Here is a 21,307-nt window from a genome sequence, read left to right on the forward strand (position 1 = left end):
TTTGCCTTCTTTTCCCTCTCTCCCTCACCTTCTGCCTTCTCGTCACTCTCTCCCTCACCTTTTGCCTTCTCTTCCCTCTCTCCCTCACCTTCTGCCTTCTCTTCCCTCTCTCCCTCCCCTTCTGCTTTCTCTTCCCTCTCTCCTTCACCTTCTGCCTTCTCTTCCTTCTCTCCCTCACCTTTTCCCTTCTTTTCCCTCTCTCCCTCACATTCTGGCATCTCTTTCTGCTCTCCCATGGCTTCTCTTCCCCCTCCCACACACCTATTGGCCTCTCGCTGTTCTTTCTTCTCTCCCGTGGCTTCTTATCACTCTACTAGCTCTCCTGATGGCCTGATACCAAGGGATCTTCTTTAGAATAGAAGGCAGCCGATCATGGAGGAAAAACACGAAAGGGGGGGATTTTAACTCATTCCACCCAGTGGAAACCGGGTTGAATAGGGGTTAAAATCCAAGCGGTGGACTTGCTGCTCCTTTCCCACCCCACGGCGGTAAGATTCCAGCTAACGCCTCTTCTCACTAATTAAAAGGTTCGAGAGTCTAGAGTCAGCAACTTTAATACTTTATTAAGAAATATAAGATTAGCAGATTTTCAGCCCTCTACTATACATCAATCATGGTAAACAAGCCGGGGGATCAACCCTGGTTCAATGAGGAGTGTAGAAGAGCATGCCAGGAGCAGCACCGGGCATACCTAAAAATGAGGTGCCAACCTGGTGAAGCTACAACTCAGGATTACATACATGCTAACCAGCAGAAGCAACATGCTATAGACAGAGCTAAGCGACTTCACAACCAATGGATCAGATCAAAGCTCTGCAGTCTTGCCACATCCAGTTGTGAATGCGAATAATTAAACAACTAACGGGAGGAGGAGGCTCTGGAAACAACCCCATCCTCAATGGTGGCAGAGTCCAGCACGTGAGCGCAAAAGACAAGGCTGAAGCATTTGCATCCACCTTTAGCCAGAAGTGCCGAGTGGATGATCCATCTCGGCCTCCTCCCGATATCCCCACCATCACGGAACCCGGTCTTCAGCCAATTCGATTCACTCCACATGATATCAAGAAATGGCTGAGTACACTGGATACAACAAAGGCTATGGGCCCCGACAACATCCTGGCTGTAGTGCTGAAGACATGTGCCCAGAACTAGCCGTGCCTCTAGCCAAACTGTTCCAGTACAGCTACAACACTGGCATCTACCCGACAATGTGGAAAATTGCCCAGGTATGTCCTGTCCATAAAAAGCAGGACAAATCCCATCACCCTACTCTCAATCATCAGCAAACTGATGGAAGGTGTCGTCAACAGTGCTATCAAGCGGCACTTACTCACCAATAACCTGCTCATTGATGCTCAGTTTGGGTTCTGCCAGGACCACCAGGCTCCAGATCTCATTACAGCCTTGGTCCAAACATGGACAAAAGAGCTGAATGCCAGAGGTGAGGTGAGAGTGACTGCCCTTGACATCAAGGTAGCATTTGACTGAGTGTGGCACCAAGGAGCCCTAGTAAAATTGAAGTCAATGGGAATCAAGGGGAAAACTCTCCAGTGGCTCGAGTCATACCTAGCACAAAGGAAGCTGGTAGTGATTGTTGGAGGCCAATCGTCTCAACCCCAGGGCATTGCTGCAGGAGTTCCTCAGGGCAGTGTCCTAGGCCCAACCATCATCAGCTGCTTCATCAATGACCTTCCCTCCATCATAAGGTCAGAAATGGGGATGTTCGCTGATGATTGCAGTGTTCAGTTCCATTCGCAACCCCTCAAATAATGAAGCAGTCCGAGCCCGCATGCAGCAAAACCTGGACAACGTCCAGGCTTGGGCTCATAAGTGGCAAGTAACATTCGCACCAGACAACTGCCAGGCAATGACCATCTCCAACAAGAGAGAGTCTAACCACCTCCCCTTGACATTCAACGGCATTACCATCGCCAAATCCCCCACCATCAACATCCTGGGGGTCACCATTGACCAGAAACTTAACTGGACCAGCCATATAAATCCTGTGGCTACAAGAGCAGGTCAGAGGCTGGGTATTCTGCAGCGAGTGACTCACCTCCTGACTCCCCAAAGCCTTTCCACCAACTACAAGGCACAAGTCAGGAGTGTGATGGAATACTCTCCACTTGCCTCGATGAGTGCAGCTCCAACAACACTCATGAAGCTCGACACCATCCAGGACAAAGCAGCCCGCTTGATTGGCACCCCATCCACCACCCTAAACATTCACTCCCTTCACCACCGGCGCACCGTGGCTGCAGTGTGTACCATCCACAGGATGCACTGCAGCAACTCGCCAAGGCTTGTTCGACAGCACCTCCCAAACTCGCGACCTCTATCACCTAGAAGCTCAAGAGCAGCAGGCACATGGGAACAACACCACCTGCACGTTCCCCTCCAAGTCACACACCATCCCGACTTGGAAATATATCGCCGTTCCTTCAACATCGCTGGGTCAAAATCCTGGAACTCCCTTCCAAACAGCACTGTGGGAGAACCTTCACCACATGGACTGCAGTGGTTCAAGAAGGCGGCTCATCACCACCTTCTCAAGGGCAATTAGGGACGGGCAATAAATGCCGGCCTCGCCAGCGACACCCACATTCCATGAATGAATAAAAAAAAAGTAACATTCATGCCAGACAAGTGCCAGGCAACGACCACCTCCAACAAGAGAGAGTCTAACCACCTCTCCTTGACATTCAACAGCATTACCATCGCCGAATCCCCCACCATTAACATCCTGGGAGTCACCATTGACCAGAAACTAAACTGGACCAGCCACATAAATACCGTGGCTACTAGAGCAGGTCAGAGGCTGGGTATTCTGTGGCGAGCGACTCACCTCCTGACTCCCCAAAGTCGTTCCAACATCTACAAGGCACAAGTCAGGAGCGTGATGGAATACTCTCCACTTGCCTGGTTGAGTGCAGCTCCAACAATACTCCAGAAGCTCGACATCATCCAGGACAAAGCAGCCAGCTTGATTGGCACCTCATCCACCATCCTAAACATTCACTCCCTTCACCCCCAGCGCATCGTGGCTGCAGTGTGTACCATCCACAGGATGCACTGCAGCAACTTGCCAAGGCTCCTTCGACAGCATCTCCCAAACCCGCGACCTCTACCACCTAGAAGGACAAAAAGGGCAGCGGCCCATGGGAACAGCACTACCTGCACGTTCCCCTCCAAGTCACATACCATCCCAACTTGGGAATATATCGCTGTTCCTTCATCATCGCTGGGTCAAAATTTTGGAACTCCCTACCTAATAGCACAGTGGGTGAACCTTCGTCACATGGACTGCAGCGGTTCAAGAAGACGGCTCATCACCATCTTCTCGGGCAATTAGGGATGGGCAATAAATGCTGGCCTTGCCAGCGATGCCCACATCCCATGAACGAATAAAAAAAAACATGCAAGTACCATGCGTCCACATTACTTACACTTAGCCAGCCGTTGGGTAGAATCTTGGTATCTTAAGTTCAAGCTGCCCCCTTGTACTTTCACTTTTTATACCCCCTTCCATAACATTCCTACCTTTGGTCACAGGATATGATCTAACCACAGCACCGTGTGGTGTTCTCCTTGTCTGAAAAATGATAGAATCCAGCTTTGTCCAGATCTGCAGTAGTGACAGTGGGCCTCTCCCCATGCCTCTTCAAGGTTTCTCTGTCCAGCACTTTTTCCATTCTACTTCTGTTTCCACGGTAACCTCGCTTATTTATTTTAAATCTGTATACTCCTAAAGCCATGAGTCATCTATGAGTCTATTGTCTACATGAATGCGGTTAATTACTACATCAGCCGGCGTACCTTGCTCAGACTGCTTAGCCTGAAAAGAGATGTTTTAGACACATGCGACATCTACTGTACTAGTTAACCCGTGATGCTTTCTGCTAATGTTAAGTTATCCTAACATAAGTCATTTTTCTACCATTAGCCTTAAAGCCTACAATGGCCACTTTAACGCTGCTGTTTTCTTGGGCAGTTGAGGTGCCCATCTAACTCTGGCCCGAGCCTCGTGACTGACGGGGTAGGACATTTAGGACTGAGATGAGGAGAAATTTCTTCACTCAGAGGGTGGTGAACCTGTGGAATTCTCTACCACAGAAGGCTGTGGAGGCCAAGTCACTGAATATATTTAAGAAGGAGCTGGATAGATTTCTAGACACAAAGGGATCAAGGGGTATGGGGAGAGAGTGGGAATATGGTATTGAGATAGAGGATCAGCCATGATCATATTGAATGGCGGAGCAGGCTTGAAGGGCCGAATGGCCTACTCCTGCTCCTATTTTCTATGGTTCTATTTTCTATGTTTCGAAATGTAAATCAGGGCCCTACGATGTCACTGGGACAACGATGCAATTTTAAGCGTCTACTGAGTGGGGCATCCACCGCAGACACTCCTTCTCAGTAAGACCAGACGGACAATCCAGTGGAGGCCCTGTCGGGTAAATTTACCTGTGTGGGGCCAGGAGGAGTAAGAGGGCTCCTGTGGGCCACACCAAGATAAGCTTGGGTTAATGCCGTCCCTGGTTCCCCTCCCCCCCACCTCTTCTGACCTATGAAACCCTCCCGAACCCCCCTCCCCCCGCTCCGTGACTTACTTGACTGCGGGCTAGCGGCCACCATATTTTCACTGGCCCAAAACCGAGCAGCTGGCTCTGGGAGCCCGATTCGGGCAGGTAGCTGGCACGTGGAATGTTAATGGACGGGGTATCTCGACTATGTAAGGCAGTAGAATAAACACTTCAGCGGAACATGGCTTAGGCTAAAAACTTAATAGACGCAATGCGATGTAGCAAATCTCACTATATAGAATTACATGGAATGTACAGCACAGAAACGGGCCATTCGGCCCAACTGGTCTGTGCCGGCATTTATGCTCTACGCGAGCCTCCTCCCACTCCTACGTCATATAACCCTATCAGCATATCCTTCCATTCCTTTCTCCCTCATGTGTTTATCTAGCTTCCCCTTAAAATAAAACACAAAAGACCTGTTCAGGGTTAAATAAGGAGACAGATATCATCATGTCCACAAGTGGTTTATTACTTACATGACAATGTTTCACCCACAGCAATACAGTAATATTCTAAATAATCCACAAATTCAAACGTGTTTATGGGAAAAGAAACTCACCTGTGATGCATAACGTCTGTTGCAATGTTTCCATAAGAATGTTTTGTCATCCATACTTTATACATGTGTTTTTGTAGTTTTTAATTTTTTTTCTATTAATCTAAATGTCTTCCTCTGCTCACAGGCCCCACGTGTTGACCTGACTGTGAGCTGATGTTTCCTCAAAGTGATTTCCATTTGAGGGCTAATTTTCTGCCTTCACTCTCTCGCCTGGGAGCCATGCCCACCGGCGACACACATTGGACACTCGGGCCTGCACTGACTGAATTAATGGTCAGAAAATGGTGCCCAGACTTCAAATATGCACTGCCAGGAGCACAAAGTCAGAATACTACCCTCTTAATGGCAACTCTAAGTGGGTAACCCATTGTCCTGCACAGTACTCCACCATGAGTCTTTATATTTATACGCTTGGGTGAAATTTTGTGCTCGTTGAAGAAACGAATTTCAGCGCTGGGAAACAGAACACTTTTACAATTTGAGCAACTACTGTTGACACCAAGCGCTTTCAGGTCAGGTTCAGCGTGGTTAGATACAAGATACGAGTAAAGCTGCCTCTACTCTGCCCTACAAAAAGCAATTGACCAGAGCTAAAACAAAGGGCTTAGGGCCCAAACCGCACTCCCCACCCCCCCCCCCCACAAACCACAACTCCTCTGTCGTGTATTTTGTTCGGCTCATATACATTAAACCCAGCACGAAGGTGTGAGCCAATTGGGGATCTGTGTCAGTACAGATGTCAAACAAGGGCTGTCCCCAACACACATTTAACAGAAAGGAATATATAAATCTACAGGGTCAAAGTGCATACTGTCGGCACACATCTCATACACATAGCCATGGAGGAGCTCTCCTATCTGCAGTTACACGAAGATAAAATATATCATAGTCTCATAGAAACACACAGCACAGAAAGAGGCCATTCGGCCCATTGTGCCTGTGCCAGCTTTTTGAAAGAGCCAATTAATCCCACTCCCCTGCTGTTTCCCCATAGCCTTGCAATTTTTTTTTTCTTTTCAAGTATACGTCCAATTCCCTATTGGGCCAGAGTTAGCTCATTGAATATATGGCATTGAGTTTGCTTCATTTTCATTACATTAGTAGCCAAATTAATGCTGTGCCATTGGAAGGGAACCAGCAGAGGTGGGGATTACCACACACAGGTAAACATAACTCATCATTAGTCACATTGGGGTCACAGGTCAACTGCACCCCATTTCACAAGAAATATTTTAGCAATCAAAATACACTGTAGCTTTTGTCATCAAGTATGCGACTTATCTAAAGAAACCGTTGTGGCAGCGATTGGAACAATATCCGCTGGACCTCGAGGCAACATCAGTCAGTCTTAAGGATGATCATTTTCTGTCGGTCCTTAAGAGTGATGTTGCTTCCAAAAGCTAATGGGTCAGTTGTTGTTGTTGCTGCTGTTGTTGTTGACGATCCACCAGGATGCTATAAACAATAAACAGAAGTTTTAAAAAGAATATACAAACTGGTGGCACAGGACAGAGTGAGTAACTGATCTGTCCCTCTCCAATTTTCCACCATCCTCTTCTCAAGATGCTGGGGTGTTTTTCCATGGTTACTGGCAGAACCTGAGTTCAATGTTCATGTGTGTGCCTAGATAATGTAGCCCCGACTTTAACTCCCAGTGGCAATGAGGCGGGTGATGGTGGTGGTGGTGGTGGGAGCCGCGAGGGGGAAGGTGAGCGCTAAATGCTCCTGACCTCGGCAACATGAGGACTGGGAGATTTTTAACACCTGGGCCTCGTCTGTATGCTCCCCCCCGCCCCCACCCGGTCAGTTGTCCACCTGGAACAGGCGGGAAGCAGAGGCTGTCGGACGGGCGGGAGCCTAATTTTGGGCGACAGGAACGGTCGTCGGCCTGGGAACGAAGCAACTTTCTCCAACACCTGGGTAAGTCGAGGGGAGGAAGGTTTCGGGAGGGTCTCTCGATCAGGAACATAAGAACATAAGAAATAGGAGCAGGAGTAGGCCAATCGGCCCCTCGAGCCTGCTCCGCCATTCAATAAGATCATGGCTGATCTGATCCTAACCTCAAATCTAAATTCATGTCCAATTTCCTGCCCGCTCCCCGAAACCCCTAATTCCTTTTACTTCTAGGAAACTGTCTATTTCTGTTTTAAATTTATTTAATGATGTAGCTTCCACAGCTTCCTGGGGCAGCAAATTCCACAGACCTACCACCCTCTGAGTGAAGAAGTTTCTCCTCATCTCAGTTTTGAAAGAGCAGCCCCTTATTCTAAGATTATGCCCCCTAGTTCTAGTCTCACCCATCCTTGGGAACATCCTTACCGCATCCACCCGATCAAGCCTCTTCACAATCTTATATGTTTCAATAAGATCGCCTCTCATTCTTCTGAACTCCAATGAGTAGAGTCCCAATCTATTCAACCTCTCCTCATATGTCCGCCCCCTCATCCCCGGGATTAACCGAGTGAACCTTCTTTGTACTGCCTCGAGAGCAAGTATGTCTTTTCTTAAGTATGGGCACCAAAACTGTATGCAGTATTCCAGGTGCGGTCTCACCAATACCTTATATAACTGCAGCAATACCTCCCTGTTTTTATATTCTATCCCCCTAGCAATAAAAGCCAACATTCCGTTGGCCTTCTTGATCGCCTGCTGCACCTGCATACTAACTTTTTGATTTTCTTGCACTGGGACCCCCAGATCCCTTTGTACTGCAGTACTTTCCAGTTTCTCGCCATTAAGATAATAACTTGCTCTCTGATTTTTCCTTCCAAAGTGCATAACCTCACATTTTCCAATATTGTATTGCATCTGCCAAATCTCCACCCACTCACCCAGCCTGTCTATATCCCCTTGTAGGTTTTTTATGTCCTCCTCACTCTCTACTTTCCCTCCCATCTTTGTGGTGGGGTAGGGGGGTGTGGAAAACTATAAAGACCACATTAATGTAGAAATACGTGAACAGTTACTTGACCATAAAAGAGAAAAGCATGATGGGTATTTGACCAATGTTAACTCCTTGACTCCCATACATAGGGTAGTTACAATTTCATACACACTCACAGAAAGACACAATTGTCCTTAGTACGTTGATAATTAAGTAGGGCTGAAGTCAGAATCAAGGCCACATGGCCTCTCAAGAAGCTGTATTCTCATTATATTATAAGCCAGCAATATCCTTATCTACACGGGGGGATGGGGGGAGGCCAGACAGTACCAAGGACCTGGACAGCCAACTTAATTATCAACGTACTAAGGAGTTCCCTATTTTTGATTGACTAACCACTTGAACCAATGAAAGTGTACATGTACGCCCATATTCAATGATAGACAGACATTACTGAATTAAGTGTATAAAAGATAACCACTTTCTTTGTTCGAAGAAGACGTAGCCTCAACCTTTGATTGAGGTACGCTTCCCTTGTATACAAGCTTCTTGGTAATAAATTCTTACTTGTCTGAAAATAAGTGTTTGGAGTTAATGCATTGTGTATAAAAGGTAATTAAGTTTTCGACAGGGGGGGGGCGGGGTGGGTGGCAGGAACCCGAGACAGGAGAGGCCCAAACTTCCCTTGTGGGACCCGGAGGAACAGTGCTCCTACTTCTCCTGGTCCCCATGAGGAAAATTTTTTTTAAAAATGGAAGCTAAAAAGCTTTCCTCTTTGGGCCTCTTCCGGCCCTGGCTCCTCTTCCCCCGTTCGCTTCACCTTGCCAGGAAAAGCCACGGCGGCCTCCTCCACTCAGGCCACTGGTTAAAATAGCAGCCCGATGATGGCATCGTAACCCGAGCTGCGTATTTAGAGAAGGACCTCTCCGGTTTCAGGCGGGTGTCTTTGCTGCCTGCCCAGCAGTGCAGGCTGAAACGGAAGGACAGCAGGAACGGAGCATGACGTGAATCTCCCGGACGATTTTAACAGCCCACCCATCCGGTTCCTGGGGGTGGTTAGAGTTAAAATTGCCCCTTATGTGTCAGCAGGCGATATGACTACAGTGGGGAGGGGGAAGGGCACCCTGATCTTGACCAATTTTTTTTGCCTCCTTCCCATTAGCAATGAGGAGCAGGATCTTCGGCTAGTCTTTAACCCAGGGATCCTGATGTTAAGTGTAAGGCCCTATCTGCTGTCCTGGCTCAGAGCTAACAGCATAGACTGAGGATCCAACCAAGGAACTTTCTGGCCTTCACGGCTCAGTTCCACTCTGGGCGGTGCATTTACTAACTGAGCCATGGCGGGGGTTGGGGAAGCGGGGGCAGGACAATTTAGTAAATCTCCTCCAAAACAGATGAGCAACAAAAAAAGTTTATGAGAAGAGTGAAAATCTTAGTCCATCTGCAAAATATATAGCAAAAGCTCACAGGCATCTGTCCGTTCCAACTGATATTATATAGTTACATTCATAGGAAGATAGGAACAGGAGGAGGCCATTAAGTCCCCTTGAGCCTGTTCCAACATTCAATTAGATTGTGGCTGATCTGTACCTTAACTCCATCTACCTGGCTTGGTTCCGTAACTCCTTCATACCCTCGCCTAAGAAAAATTTATCAATCTCAGTTTTTGCAATTTTCAATTGACCCCCAGCCTCAACGGGTTTTGGGGGAGAGTTATCCCTAAAGGTCAGATAGCTCAGTCTGTTGATGACTGGACTCAAGGTCTTGGGTTCAAATCCTGGCAGAGTCCACTCAGCCTTTTATCTTTCTGAGGTGGCATGTCTTAGAATGTGGGAAGAACTCAGGAGATTGAGCAGTGCACGATACAATTTTGCCCGCATCCCATGACTGTTTTAACAATGGAAACATATATCAGTAACATGGAGATCAATTATCAAAGGGAGAAGATGCAAATATCACAAATTCTTATCAATAACATCATTGACTGCATGGGAATCAAAAAAAAATTAGAAGCACCGTGCATCTTATGTAAAACATTGACCTATGGACAGCCAATATCCAAATAGAAATATCCATTAAAAATAATGAGTTGCAAATGTCGTTGTGTAATAATGCACGTAATCTAGTCCTCTAGGTCAGCTTACCTACAAGTTTAACCATCGTCTTCATTGCCATAGTCTCAGGATAAGGGGTCAGCCATTTAGGACCAAGATGAGGAAAAATGTCTTCACTCAGAGGGTTGTGAATCTTTGGGATTCTCTACCCCAGAGGGATGTAGATGCTCAGTCGTTGAGTATATTCAAGGCTGATATCGAAGGATATTTTGACATTAAGGGAATCAAGGAATACTGGGAGAGGGTTGGAAAGTGGAGTTGAGGTGGAAGATCAGCCATGATCTTACTGAATGGTGGAGCATTCCACAATTCGAGGGGCCGTATGGCCTACCCCTGCTCCTATTTCTTATGTTCTTATGTTCTTATCTCCCACTGCAACAGGCTGGAACCAGACATGATATAAGGGGGCTGTTTCGACACATGCAGGTTTTTTTTGTCAATATAACCTGGCAACTGGGTGCGCCCTCTCCTGCTCATTGGTCCTTGTCCACAAGTACCTCTCCTCCCTCCATTGCTGCAGTAGCCATGTTATATAGCACTTCACAAATTTGTTGGTTTATAGACAAGGATATAAATTGCCTGTCTTAGAATTGGTATAGGTGATAGTTCATTCTCTAATAAGTATTTAATTACAACTTGCATTTATATAGCACCTTTAATGTAGTAAAAAGTCCCAAGCCGCTTCACAGGAGTGGTTATCAAACAAAATTTAACACTGAGCCACATAAGGAGATATTAGGACAGGTGGCCAAAAGCTTGGTCAAAGAGGTAGGTTTTAAGGAGCGTCTTAAAGGAGGAGGGAGAGGTAAACAGGCAGAGGGGTTGAGGGAGGGAATTCCAGAGCTTAGGGCCTAAGCAGCTGAAGGCACGGCCGATAATGGTGGAGCGATTAAAATCGGGGATGCACAAGAGGCCAGAATTAGAGGAGCGCAGAGATCTCGGAGGATTATAGGGCTGGAGGAGGTTACAGAGAAAGGGAGGGACAAGGCAATGGAGGAATCTGAAAACAAGGATGAGAATTTTAAAACTGAGGCATTGCCAGACTGGGAGCCATTGTTGGTCAGCGAGCACAGGGGTGATGGGTGAACAGGACTTGGTGTGAGCTAGGATACGGACAGCAGAGTTTTGGATGAGCTCAAGTTTACGGAGGGTTGAAGGTGGGAGGCCAGCCAGGAGAGCATTGGAATAGTCGAGTCTAGAGGTAACAAAGGCACGGATGAGGGTTTCAGCAGCAGGAAGAGGAACAGAACACATTGCGTATCCACATATAGAAGTAAGCCAAGAGAATCTTAAAAGTTCCCTTTGCCCTAGATCGCCCCATGACCACAGCACCGGAATGTGCCACAGGGTTGTCTCCTGTCCTCTGTTCCCTGCAATAGCTACATCCCTACACCCAGGCCTTTCCATGCCTGCTCAGCTTGTTCTCTCTCTTCAATCCTGTCTACCTTGCCACCCACTCCATTAAACTGCTTGACCAACTCAAAGAGCGTAGAGTGGTCTATGCCAACCAGTAACTCTGTGCCAGTTCTATATGACTTTCCGATCAATCATACCAGAGATTTTCATGGCTGTCCCAGTGGCTCTATGGTTAAATGGATTTGGCCTTATAAAGAAGGAAGGCCCCAGATTTGATCTCTGGGCTGTACTGAGTTAGGTGATTTCAGCCAGGACAGTGTTAATATAATGGCCTCAACGTGCCTAGGGTGGGGAATGGAAAAAATATTAACTGGTTTGTTTCTCTGCTTTGCTCCAACCCATAAGCTGAACAATGTCTGGGGCAGGAAGGGAAATTGCAGCGAAGAGTGTCAAGTTGAATTGAAGGGGAGAGAGAGAAGAGTGGTAATGTGAAGGGGTAGAGTGCGAGGAGGAGAGAGTGGCCCTGAAATTTCTATGGCTAAAGTGGACAGAAAGCCTGATTGTTTGGGGAACAGTGTCTCTGTGGAAGGGTGGGGAGTTGGATGGGGTACAGTGACTCTGTGTGAAAGGGTGGAGAGTTGGATGGGGTACAGTGAACCTGTGAAAAGGTGGGGAGTTGGATGGGGTACAGTGACTCTGTGGAAGGGTGGGGAGTTGGATGGGGTACAGTGTCTCTGTGTGAAAGGGTGGGGAGTTGGATGGGTACAGTGACTCTGTGGAAGGGTGGGGAGTTGGATGGGGTACAGTGACTCTGTGGAAGGGTGGGGAGTTGGATGGGGTACAGTGTCTCTCTGTGAAAGGGTGGGGAGTTGGATGGGGTACAGTGACTCTGTGGAAGGGTGGGGAGTTGGATGGGGTACAGTGTCTCTCTGTGAAAGGGTGGGGAGTTGGATGGGGTACAGTGACTCTGTGAAAGGGTGGAGAGTTGGATGGGGTACAGTGAACCTGTGGAAAGGTGGGGAGTTGGATGGGGAACAGTGTCTCTGTGAAAGGGTGGGGAGTTGGATGGGGTACAGTGACTCTGTGGAAGGGTGGGGAGTTGGATGGGGTACAGTGTCTCTGTGAAAGGGTGGGGAGTTGGATGGGGTACAGTAACTCTGTGGAAGGGTGGGGAGTTGGATGGGGTACAGTGACTCTGTGGAAGGGTGGAGAGTTGGATGGGGTACAGTGAACCTGTGGAAAGGTGGGGAGTTGGATGGGGAACAGTGTCTCTGTGAAAGGGTGGGGAGTTGGATGGGGTACAGTGAACCTGTGGAAAGGTGGGGAGTTGGATGGGGAACAGTGTCTCTGTGGAAGGGTGGAGAGTTGGATGGGGTACAGTGAACCTGTGGAAAGGTGGGGAGTTGGATGGGGAACAGTGTCTCTGTGAAAGGGTGGGGAGTTGGATGGGGTACAGTGACTCTGTGGAAGGGTGGGGAGTTGGATGGGGAACAGTGACTCTGTGGAAGGGTGGGGAGTTGGATGGGGTACAGTGTCTCTCTGTGAAAGGGTGGGGAGTTGGATGGGGTACAGTGACTCTGTGGAAGGGTGGGGAGTTGGATGGGGTACAGTGTCTCTCTGTGAAAGGGTGGGGAGTTGGATGGGGTACAGTGAACCTGTGGAAGGGTGGGGAGTTGGATGGGATACAGTGACTCTGTGTGAAAGGGTGGGGAGTTGGATGGGGTACAGCGTCTCTCTGTGGAAGGGTGGGGAGTTGGATGGGGTACAGTGACTTTGTAGAAGGGTGGGTAGTTGGATGGGCTACAGTGTCTCTGTGTGAAAGGGTGGGGAGTTGGATGGGGTACAGTGTCTCTGTGTGAAAGGGTGGGGAGTTGGATGGGGTACAGTGTCTCTGTGAAAGGGTGGGGAGTTGGATGGGGTACAGTGTCTCTGTGTGAAAGGTGGGGAGTTGGATGGGGTACAGTGTCTCAGTGTGAAAGGGTGGGGAGTTGGATGGGGTACAGTGTCTCTGTGGAAGGGTGGGGAGTTGGATGGGGTACAGTGTCTCTGTGTGAAAGGTGGGGAGTTGGATGGGGTACAGTGTCTCAGTGTGAAAGGGTGGGGAGTTGGATGGGGTACAGTGTCTCTCTGTGAAAGGGTGGGGAGTTGGATGGGGTACAGTGTCTCTGTGAAAGGGTGGGGAGTTGGATGGGGTACAGTGACTCTGTGGAAGGGTGGGGAGTTGGATGGGGTACGGTGACTCTGTGGAAGGGTGGGGAGTTGGATGGGGTACAGTGTCTCTGTGAAAGGGTGGGGAGTTGGATGGGGTACAGTGTCTCTGTGTGAAAGGGTGAGGAGTTGGATGGGGTACAGTGTCTCTGTGAAAGGGTGAGGAGTTGGATGGGGTACAGTGTTTCTGTGTGAAAGGGTGAGGAGTTGGATGGGGTACAGTGTCTCTGTGAAAGGGTGGGGAGTTGGATGGGGTACAGTGAACCTGTGGAAGGGTGGGAAGTTGGATGGGGTACAGTGACTTTGTGCAAGGGTGGGGAGTTGGATGGGGTACAGTGAACCTGTGGAAGGGTGGGAAGTTGGATGGGGTACAGTGACTTTGTGGAAGGGTGGGGAGTTGGATGGGGTACAGTGTCTCTGTGAAAGGGTGGGGAGTTGGATGGGGTACAGTGTCTCTGTGTGAAAGGGTGGGGAGTTGGATGGGGTACAGTGTCTCTCTGTGAAAGGGTGGGGAGTTGGATGGGGTACAGTGTCTCTGTGAAAGGGTGGGGAGTTGGATGGGCTACAGTGTCTCTGTGAAAGGGTGGGGAGTTGGATGGGCTACAGTGTCTCTGTGAAAGGGTGGGGAGTTGGATGGGGTACAGTGTCTCTGTGGAAGGGTGGGGAGTTGGATGGGGTACAGTGTCTCTGTGGAAGGGTGGGGAGTTGGATGGGCTACAGTGAACCTGTGGAAAGGTGGGGAGTTGGATGGGGTACAGTGTCTCTGTGGAAAGGTGGGGAGTTGGATGGGCTACAGTGAACCTGTGAAAGGGTGGGGAGTTGGATGGGCTACAGTGTCTCTGTGGAAAGGTGGGGAGTTGGATGGGCTACAGTGAACCTGTGGAAAGGTGGGGAGTTGGATGGGGTACAGTGTCTCTGTGGAAAGGTGGGGAGTTGGATGGGCAACAGTGAACCTGTGAAAGGGTGGGGAGTTGGATGGGGTACAGTGTCTCTCTGTGAAAGGGTGGGGAGTTGGATGAGGTACAGTGTCTCTGTGAAAGGGTGGGGAGTTGGATGGGCTACAGTGAACCTGTGGAAAGGTGGGGAGTTGGATGGGGTACAGTGACTCTGTGGAAAGGTGGGGAGTTGGATGGGCTACAGTGAACCTGTGGAAAGGTGGGGAGTTGGATGGGGTACAGTGTCTCTGTGGAAAGGTGGGGAGTTGGATGGGGTACAGTGTCTCTGTGGAAAGGTGGGGAGTTGGATGGGCTACAGTGAACCTGTGAAAGGGTGGGGAGTTGGATGGGGTACAGTGTCTCTGTGGAAGGGTGGGGAGTTGGATGGGGTACAGTGTCTCTGTGTGAAAGGTGGGGAGTTGGATGGGGTACAGTGTCTCAGTGTGAAAGGGTGGGGAGTTGGATGGGGTACAGTGTCTCTCTGTGAAAGGGTGGGGAGTTGGATGGGGTACAGTGTCTCTGTGAAAGGGTGGGGAGTTGGATGGGGTACAGTGACTCTGTGGAAGGGTGGGGATTTGGATGGGGTACGGTGACTCTGTGGAAGGGTGGGGAGTTGGATGGGGTACAGTGTCTCTGTGAAAGGGTGGGGAGTTGGATGGGGTACAGTGTCTCTGTGTGAAAGGGTGAGGAGTTGGATGGGGTACAGTGTCTCTGTGAAAGGGTGAGGAGTTGGATGGGGTACAGTGTTTCTGTGTGAAAGGGTGAGGAGTTGGATTGGGTACAGTGTCTCTGTGAAAGGGTGGGGAGTTGGATGGGGTACAGTGAACCTGTGGAAGGGTGGGAAGTTGGATGGGGTACAGTGACTTTGTGGAAGGGTGGGGAGTTGGATGGGGTACAGTGAACCTGTGGAAGGGTGGGAAGTTGGATGGGGTACAGTGACTTTGTGGAAGGGTGGGGAGTTGGATGGGGTACAGTGTCTCTGTGAAAGGGTGGGGAGTTGGATGGGGTACAGTGTCTCTGTGTGAAAGGGTGGGGAGTTGGATGGGGTACAGTGTCTCTCTGTGAAAGGGTGGGGAGTTGGATGGGGTACAGTGTCTCTGTGAAAGGGTGGGGAGTTGGATGGGGTACAGTGTCTCTGTGGAAGGGTGGGGAGTTGGATGGGGTACAGTGTCTCTGTGGAAGGGTGGGGAGTTGGATGGGCTACAGTGTCTCTGTGAAAGGGTGGGGAGTTGGATGGGGTACAGTGTCTCTGTGAAAGGGTGGGGAGTTGGATGGGCTACAGTGTCTCTGTGAAAGGGTGGGGAGTTGGATGGGGTACAGTGTCTCTGTGGAAGGGTGGGGAGTTGGATGGGGTACAGTGTCTCTGTGGAAGGGTGGGGAGTTGGATGGGCTACAGTGAACCTGTGGAAAGGTGGGGAGTTGGATGGGGTACAGTGTCTCTGTGGAAAGGTGGGGAGTTGGATGGGCTACAGTGAACCTGTGAAAGGGTGGGGAGTTGGATGGGCTACAGTGTCTCTGTGGAAAGGTGGGGAGTTGGATGGGCTACAGTGAACCTGTGGAAAGGTGGGGAGTTGGATGGGGTACAGTGTCTCTGTGGAAAGGTGGGGAGTTGGATGGGCTACAGTGAACCTGTGAAAGGGTGGGGAGTTGGATGGGGTACAGTGTCTCTCTGTGAAAGGGTGGGGAGTTGGATGAGGTACAGTGTCTCTGTGAAAGGGTGGGGAGTTGGATGGGCTACAGTGAACCTGTGGAAAGGTGGGGAGTTGGATGGGGTACAGTGACTCTGTGGAAAGGTGGGGAGTTGGATGGGCTACAGTGAACCTGTGGAAAGGTGGGGAGTTGGATGGGGTACAGTGTCTCTGTGGAAAGGTGGGGAGTTGGATGGGGTACAGTGTCTCTGTGGAAAGGTGGGGAGTTGGATGGGCTACAGTGAACCTGTGAAAGGGTGGGGAGTTGGATGGGGTACAGTGTCTCTGTGGAAAGGTGGGGAGTTGGATGGGGTACAGTGTCTCTGTGGAAAGGTGGGGAGTTGGATGGGGTACAGTGTCTCTGTGGAAAGGTGGGGAGTTGGATGGGCTACAGTGAACCTGTGGAAAGGTGGGGAGTTGGATGGGGTACAGTGTCTCTGTGGAAAGGTGGGGAGTTGGATGGGCTACAGTGAACCTGTGGAAAGGTGGGGAGTTGGATGCGGTACAGTGTCTCTGTGGAAAGGTGGGGAGTTGGATGGGGTACAGTGTTTCTGTGGAAAGGTGGGGAGTTGGATGGGCTACAGTGAACCTGTGAAAGGGTGGGGAGTTGGATGGGGTACAGTGACTCTGTGAAAGGGTGGGGAGTTGGATGGGCTACAGTGTCTCTCTGTGAAAGGGTGGGGAGTTGGATGGGCTACAGTGTCTCTCTGTGAAAGGGTGGGGAGTTGGATGAGGTACAGTGTCTCTCTGTGGAAGGGTGGGGAGTTGGATGGGGTACAGTGTCTCTGTGGAAGGGTGGGGAGTTGGATGGGGTACAGTGTTTCTGTGTGAAAGGGTGGGGAGTTGGATGGGGTACAGTGTCTCTGTGTGAAAGGGTGGGGAGTTGGATGGGGTACAGTGACTCTGTGGAAGGGTGGGGAGTTGGATGGGGTACGGTGACTCTGTGACAGGGTGGGGAGTTGGATGGGGTACAGTGTCTCTCTGTGAAAGGGTGGGGAGTTGGATGGGGTACAGTGACTCTGTGGAAGGGTGGGGAGTTGGATGGGGTACGGTGACTCTGTGAAAGGGTGAGGAGTTGGATGGGGTACAGTGTCTCTCTGTGAAAGGGTGGGGAGTTGGATGGGGTACAGTGACTCTGTGGAAGGGTGGGGAGTTGGATGGGGTACAGTGACTCTGTGACAGGGTGGGGAGTTGGATGGGGTACAGTGTCTCTGTGTGAAAGGGTGGAGAGTTGGATTGGGTACAGTGTCTCTGTGAAAGGGTGGGGAGTTGGATGGGGTACAGTGTCTCTCTGTGAAAGGGTGGGGAGTTGGATGGGGTACAGTGACTCTGTGGAAGGGTGGGGAGTTGGATGGGTACAGTGACTCTGTGGAAGGGTGAGGAGTTGGATGGGGTACAGTGTCTCTCTGTGAAAGGGTGGGGAGTTGGATGGGGTACAGTGACTCTGTGGAAGGGTGGGGAGTTGGATGGGGTACAGTGACTCTGTGGAAGGGTGGGGAGTTGGATGGGGTACAGTGACTCTGTGGAAGGGTGGGGAGTTGGATGGGTTACAGTGTGTCTGTGGAAGGGTGGGGAGTTGGATGGGGTACGGTGACTCTGTGAAAGGGTGAGGAGTTGGATGGGGTACAGTGTCTCTCTGTGAAAGGGTGGGGAGTTGGATGGGGTACAGTGACTCTGTGGAAGGGTGGGGAGTTGGATGGGTACAGTGACTCTGTGGAAGGGTGGGGAGTTGGATGGGGTACAGTGACTCTGTGGAAGGGTGGGGAGTTGGATGGGTTACAGTGTGTCTGTGGAAGGGTGGGGAGTTGGATGGGGTACAGTGTCTCTGTGAAAGGGTGGGGAGTTGGATGGGGTACAGTGTCTCTCTGTGAAAGGGTGAGGAGTTGGATGGGGTACAGTGACTCTGTGAAAGGGTGGGGAGTTGGATGGGGTACAGTGACTCTGTGGAAGGGTGGGGAGTTGGATGGGGTACAGTGACTCTGTGGAAGGGTGGGGAGTTGGATGGGGTACAGTGACTCTCTGTGAAAGGGTGGGGAGTTGGATGGGGTACAGTGTCTCTCTGTGAAAGGTGGGGAGTTGGATGGGGTACAGTGTCTCTATGTGAAAGGGTGGGGAGTTGGATGGGGTACAGTGTCTCTCTGTGAAAGGGTGGGGAGTTGGATGGGGTACAGTGTCTCTGTGTGAAAGGGTGGGGAGTTGGATGGGGTACAGTGTCTCAGTGTGAAAGGGTGGGGAGTGGGATGGGGTACAGTGTCTCTGTGAAAGGGTGGGGAGTTGGATGGGGTACAGTGACTCTGTGGAAGGGTGGGGAGTTGGATGGGGTACAGTGTCTCTGTGAAAGGGTGGGGAGTTGGATGGGGTACAGTGTCTCTGTGAAAGGGTGGGGAGTTGGATGGGGTACATTGTCTCTGTGAAAGGGTGGGGAGTTGGATGGGGTACAGTGTCTCAGTGTGAAAGGGTGGGGAGTTGGATGGGGTACAGTGACTCTGTGGAAGGGTGGGGAGTTGGATGGGCTACAGTGTCTCAGTGAAAGGGTGGGGAGTTGGATGGGGTACAGTGTCTCAGTGAAAGGGTGGGGAGTTGGATGGGGTACAGTGTCTCTGTGTGGAAGGGTGGGGAGTTGGATGGGGTACAGTGTCTCAGTGAAAGGGTGGGGAGTTGGATTGGGTGCAGTGTCTCTGTGAAAGGGTGGGGAGTTGGATGGGGTACGGTGTCTCTGTGAAAGGGTGGGGAGTTGGATGGGCTACAGTGAACCTGTGGAAAGGTGGGGAGTTGGATGGGGTACAGTGACTCTGTGTGAAAGGGTGGGGAGTTGGATGGGGTACAGTGTCTCTGTGAAAGGGTGGGGAGTTGGATGGGGTACAGTGTCTCTGTGAAAGGGTGGGGAGTTGGATGGGGTACAGTGACTCTGTGGAAGGGTGGGGAGTTGGATGGGGTACAGTGACTCTGTGTGAAAGGGTGGGGAGTTGGATGGGGTACAGTGTCTCTGTGTAAGAATGGGTGGTTGGATAGAGTACTCTCCTGCTCTTGTTTGAATAATCTGAGAAGGCCGACGGGACCTCAGTTTTAACATCTCATCTGAAAGACCACACCTCCAACAGTGCTGCACTCCCTCAGTTGGTCTGTAGGCCCCAATATAGCTCTCCTTGACTCTAGAATTCTCCCTGATGGTCGTCAGTGAACGTCAGTTAATCCTGTCATGTGATTCATCCTTACCAGGAAGCAGCATGGTTGTCATTAGCTCTGGGGTCTCCAGGAAGTCCACATTGTTCCTCTGAAAGGTCTTGCTGTAGTTTGCTTGCAGGTGGCTGAGGGTTTGCACATATTGAGTTAGTATTCCACAGATTAGTGAGAAAGGTACAGGTTGTTAAAGAAGGAATTTGCATTTATACAGTATCTTTCATGACCTCAGGACGTCCCAAAGCGCTTTACAGCCAATGAAGTAGTTTTGAAGTGTAACCACTGTTGTAATATAGGAAACGCGGCAGCCAATTTGCACACAGCAAGATCCCACAAACAGCAATGTGATAATGACCAGATAATCTGTTCTTCGTGATGTTGGTTGAGGAATAAATATTAAGCAGGACACTGGGGAGAACTCCCCTGCTCTTCTTTGAAATAGTGCCATGGGATCTTTTACGTACACTTGAGAGAGGAACTGGGGCCTTGGTTTAATGCCTCACCCGAAAGACGGCACCTCCGACAGCGCAGTGTTCCCTCAGTATTGCACTGGGAGGGTCAGCTTAGATTTTGTGTTTAAGTCTCTGGAGTGGGACTTAAACCCACAACCTTCTGACTCAGAGGTAAGAGTGCTAACAACTGAGCTACAGTTGACACATAATATTACACAATGTAATGTTATGTATTTACAGGGCAGAGGGAGGCACTGCCCCATCTCTGTGTCTCGGATTCAGATAGGTTGCGACGTGTTCCTGAAGGTTTCATCACATGTCCTCCCATCTCCAACTGCCCCACCCAGTCAAACAACCTTTTTTCGCCCCGTTTACCAACATTTTTATAATAAACGAAAAGTCTTCAAAGTAAGTGAAAAGAACACTCGATTTCTTTTAATGCCCCTATGATTTTTCTCCTGGGTGTTGCTCGCATCATTGTCCTGGTGATTCATCTTTAATTCCTGGAGACTCCGGGACAATCCTGGAGGGTTGGCAACTCTAGACTCAGAGCAGCTGACGGTTCTGCCTTTTGATGGTCAGCGAGCTCCAGGTGCGGTCGGTCCTTTTTATGTTCTTTGACGTTTCATCGCGAAAACTGCCAGATCATGGCAGGCAGATTAGCGGCTTGTGTCCTGGACTGTGCCACAGAGTATAGGCGCATTTGCAAAGGGCCCGTCGCTCTGGGAACAAGCTGGTTTGGTTAAGCATGCGTATCCTAGGCCTCACCTGTTCCCAAGGTCACCAGACGCCACTGTTACAGGAGCCATGGATAGCATTATCATTTTAGTGAGACCTTCAAGGACTCGGCCCTGGTCTAACCCACTCTGCTTGTGGATGTGTGCGCACACATAGATCTTTTGTGCGTGAATACATCTGTGCTTCTGTGTAAGTGAAGGATGTTTGTATCCTTTTGCCTCTGGAGTCTGTGTTCACATGTGGGGGAGGGGTCCAAGTGGGACTGGTGTCTGGGTCAACGTGTGTGTCTGGCGTCTAGGTCATTAGAACATAAGAAATAGGAGCAGGAGTAGGCCATACAGCCCCTCGAGCCTGCTCCTCAATTCAATAAGATCATGGCTGATCTTTGACCTCAACTACACTTTCCCGCCCTATCCCCATATCCCTTGATTCCTCATGAGTCAAAAAATCTATCTCAGCCTTGAATATACGCAGGGTCCAAGTGTGTGTCTGGTGTCTGGGTCAATGTGTGTGTCTGGTGTCTGGGTCAATGCGTGTGTCTGGTGTCTGGATCCATGTGTGTGTCTGGAGACTGGGTCCAAGTGGGTCTACCATCTGGGTTCATGTG

At 50.0% G+C, this 21,307-nt stretch overlaps 1 protein-coding gene across 1 annotated transcript in view; it reads right to left on the reverse strand.

Annotated features, from left to right (window-relative positions):
* Positions 1–5,054: 5,054 nt before the first annotated feature.
* Positions 5,055–21,307, reverse strand: part of LOC137335421 (N-terminal EF-hand calcium-binding protein 1-like) — a 138,185-nt gene continuing 121,932 nt past the window's right edge. Inside the window, exons 12-13 of the mRNA XM_068000767.1 lie at positions 19,547–19,638; positions 5,055–6,600 (exon numbers count right to left, since the gene is read on the reverse strand). Coding sequence (XP_067856868.1) covers positions 6,554–6,600; positions 19,547–19,638 — 139 coding nt within the window. The 3' untranslated portion in view covers positions 5,055–6,553. The remainder of the gene's footprint in view (positions 6,601–19,546; positions 19,639–21,307) is intronic.

The sequence above is a fragment of the Heptranchias perlo genome, chromosome 19 (assembly GCF_035084215.1).
Source record: "Heptranchias perlo isolate sHepPer1 chromosome 19, sHepPer1.hap1, whole genome shotgun sequence".
In the NCBI taxonomy this organism is placed as follows: Eukaryota; Metazoa; Chordata; class Chondrichthyes; order Hexanchiformes; family Hexanchidae; genus Heptranchias; species Heptranchias perlo.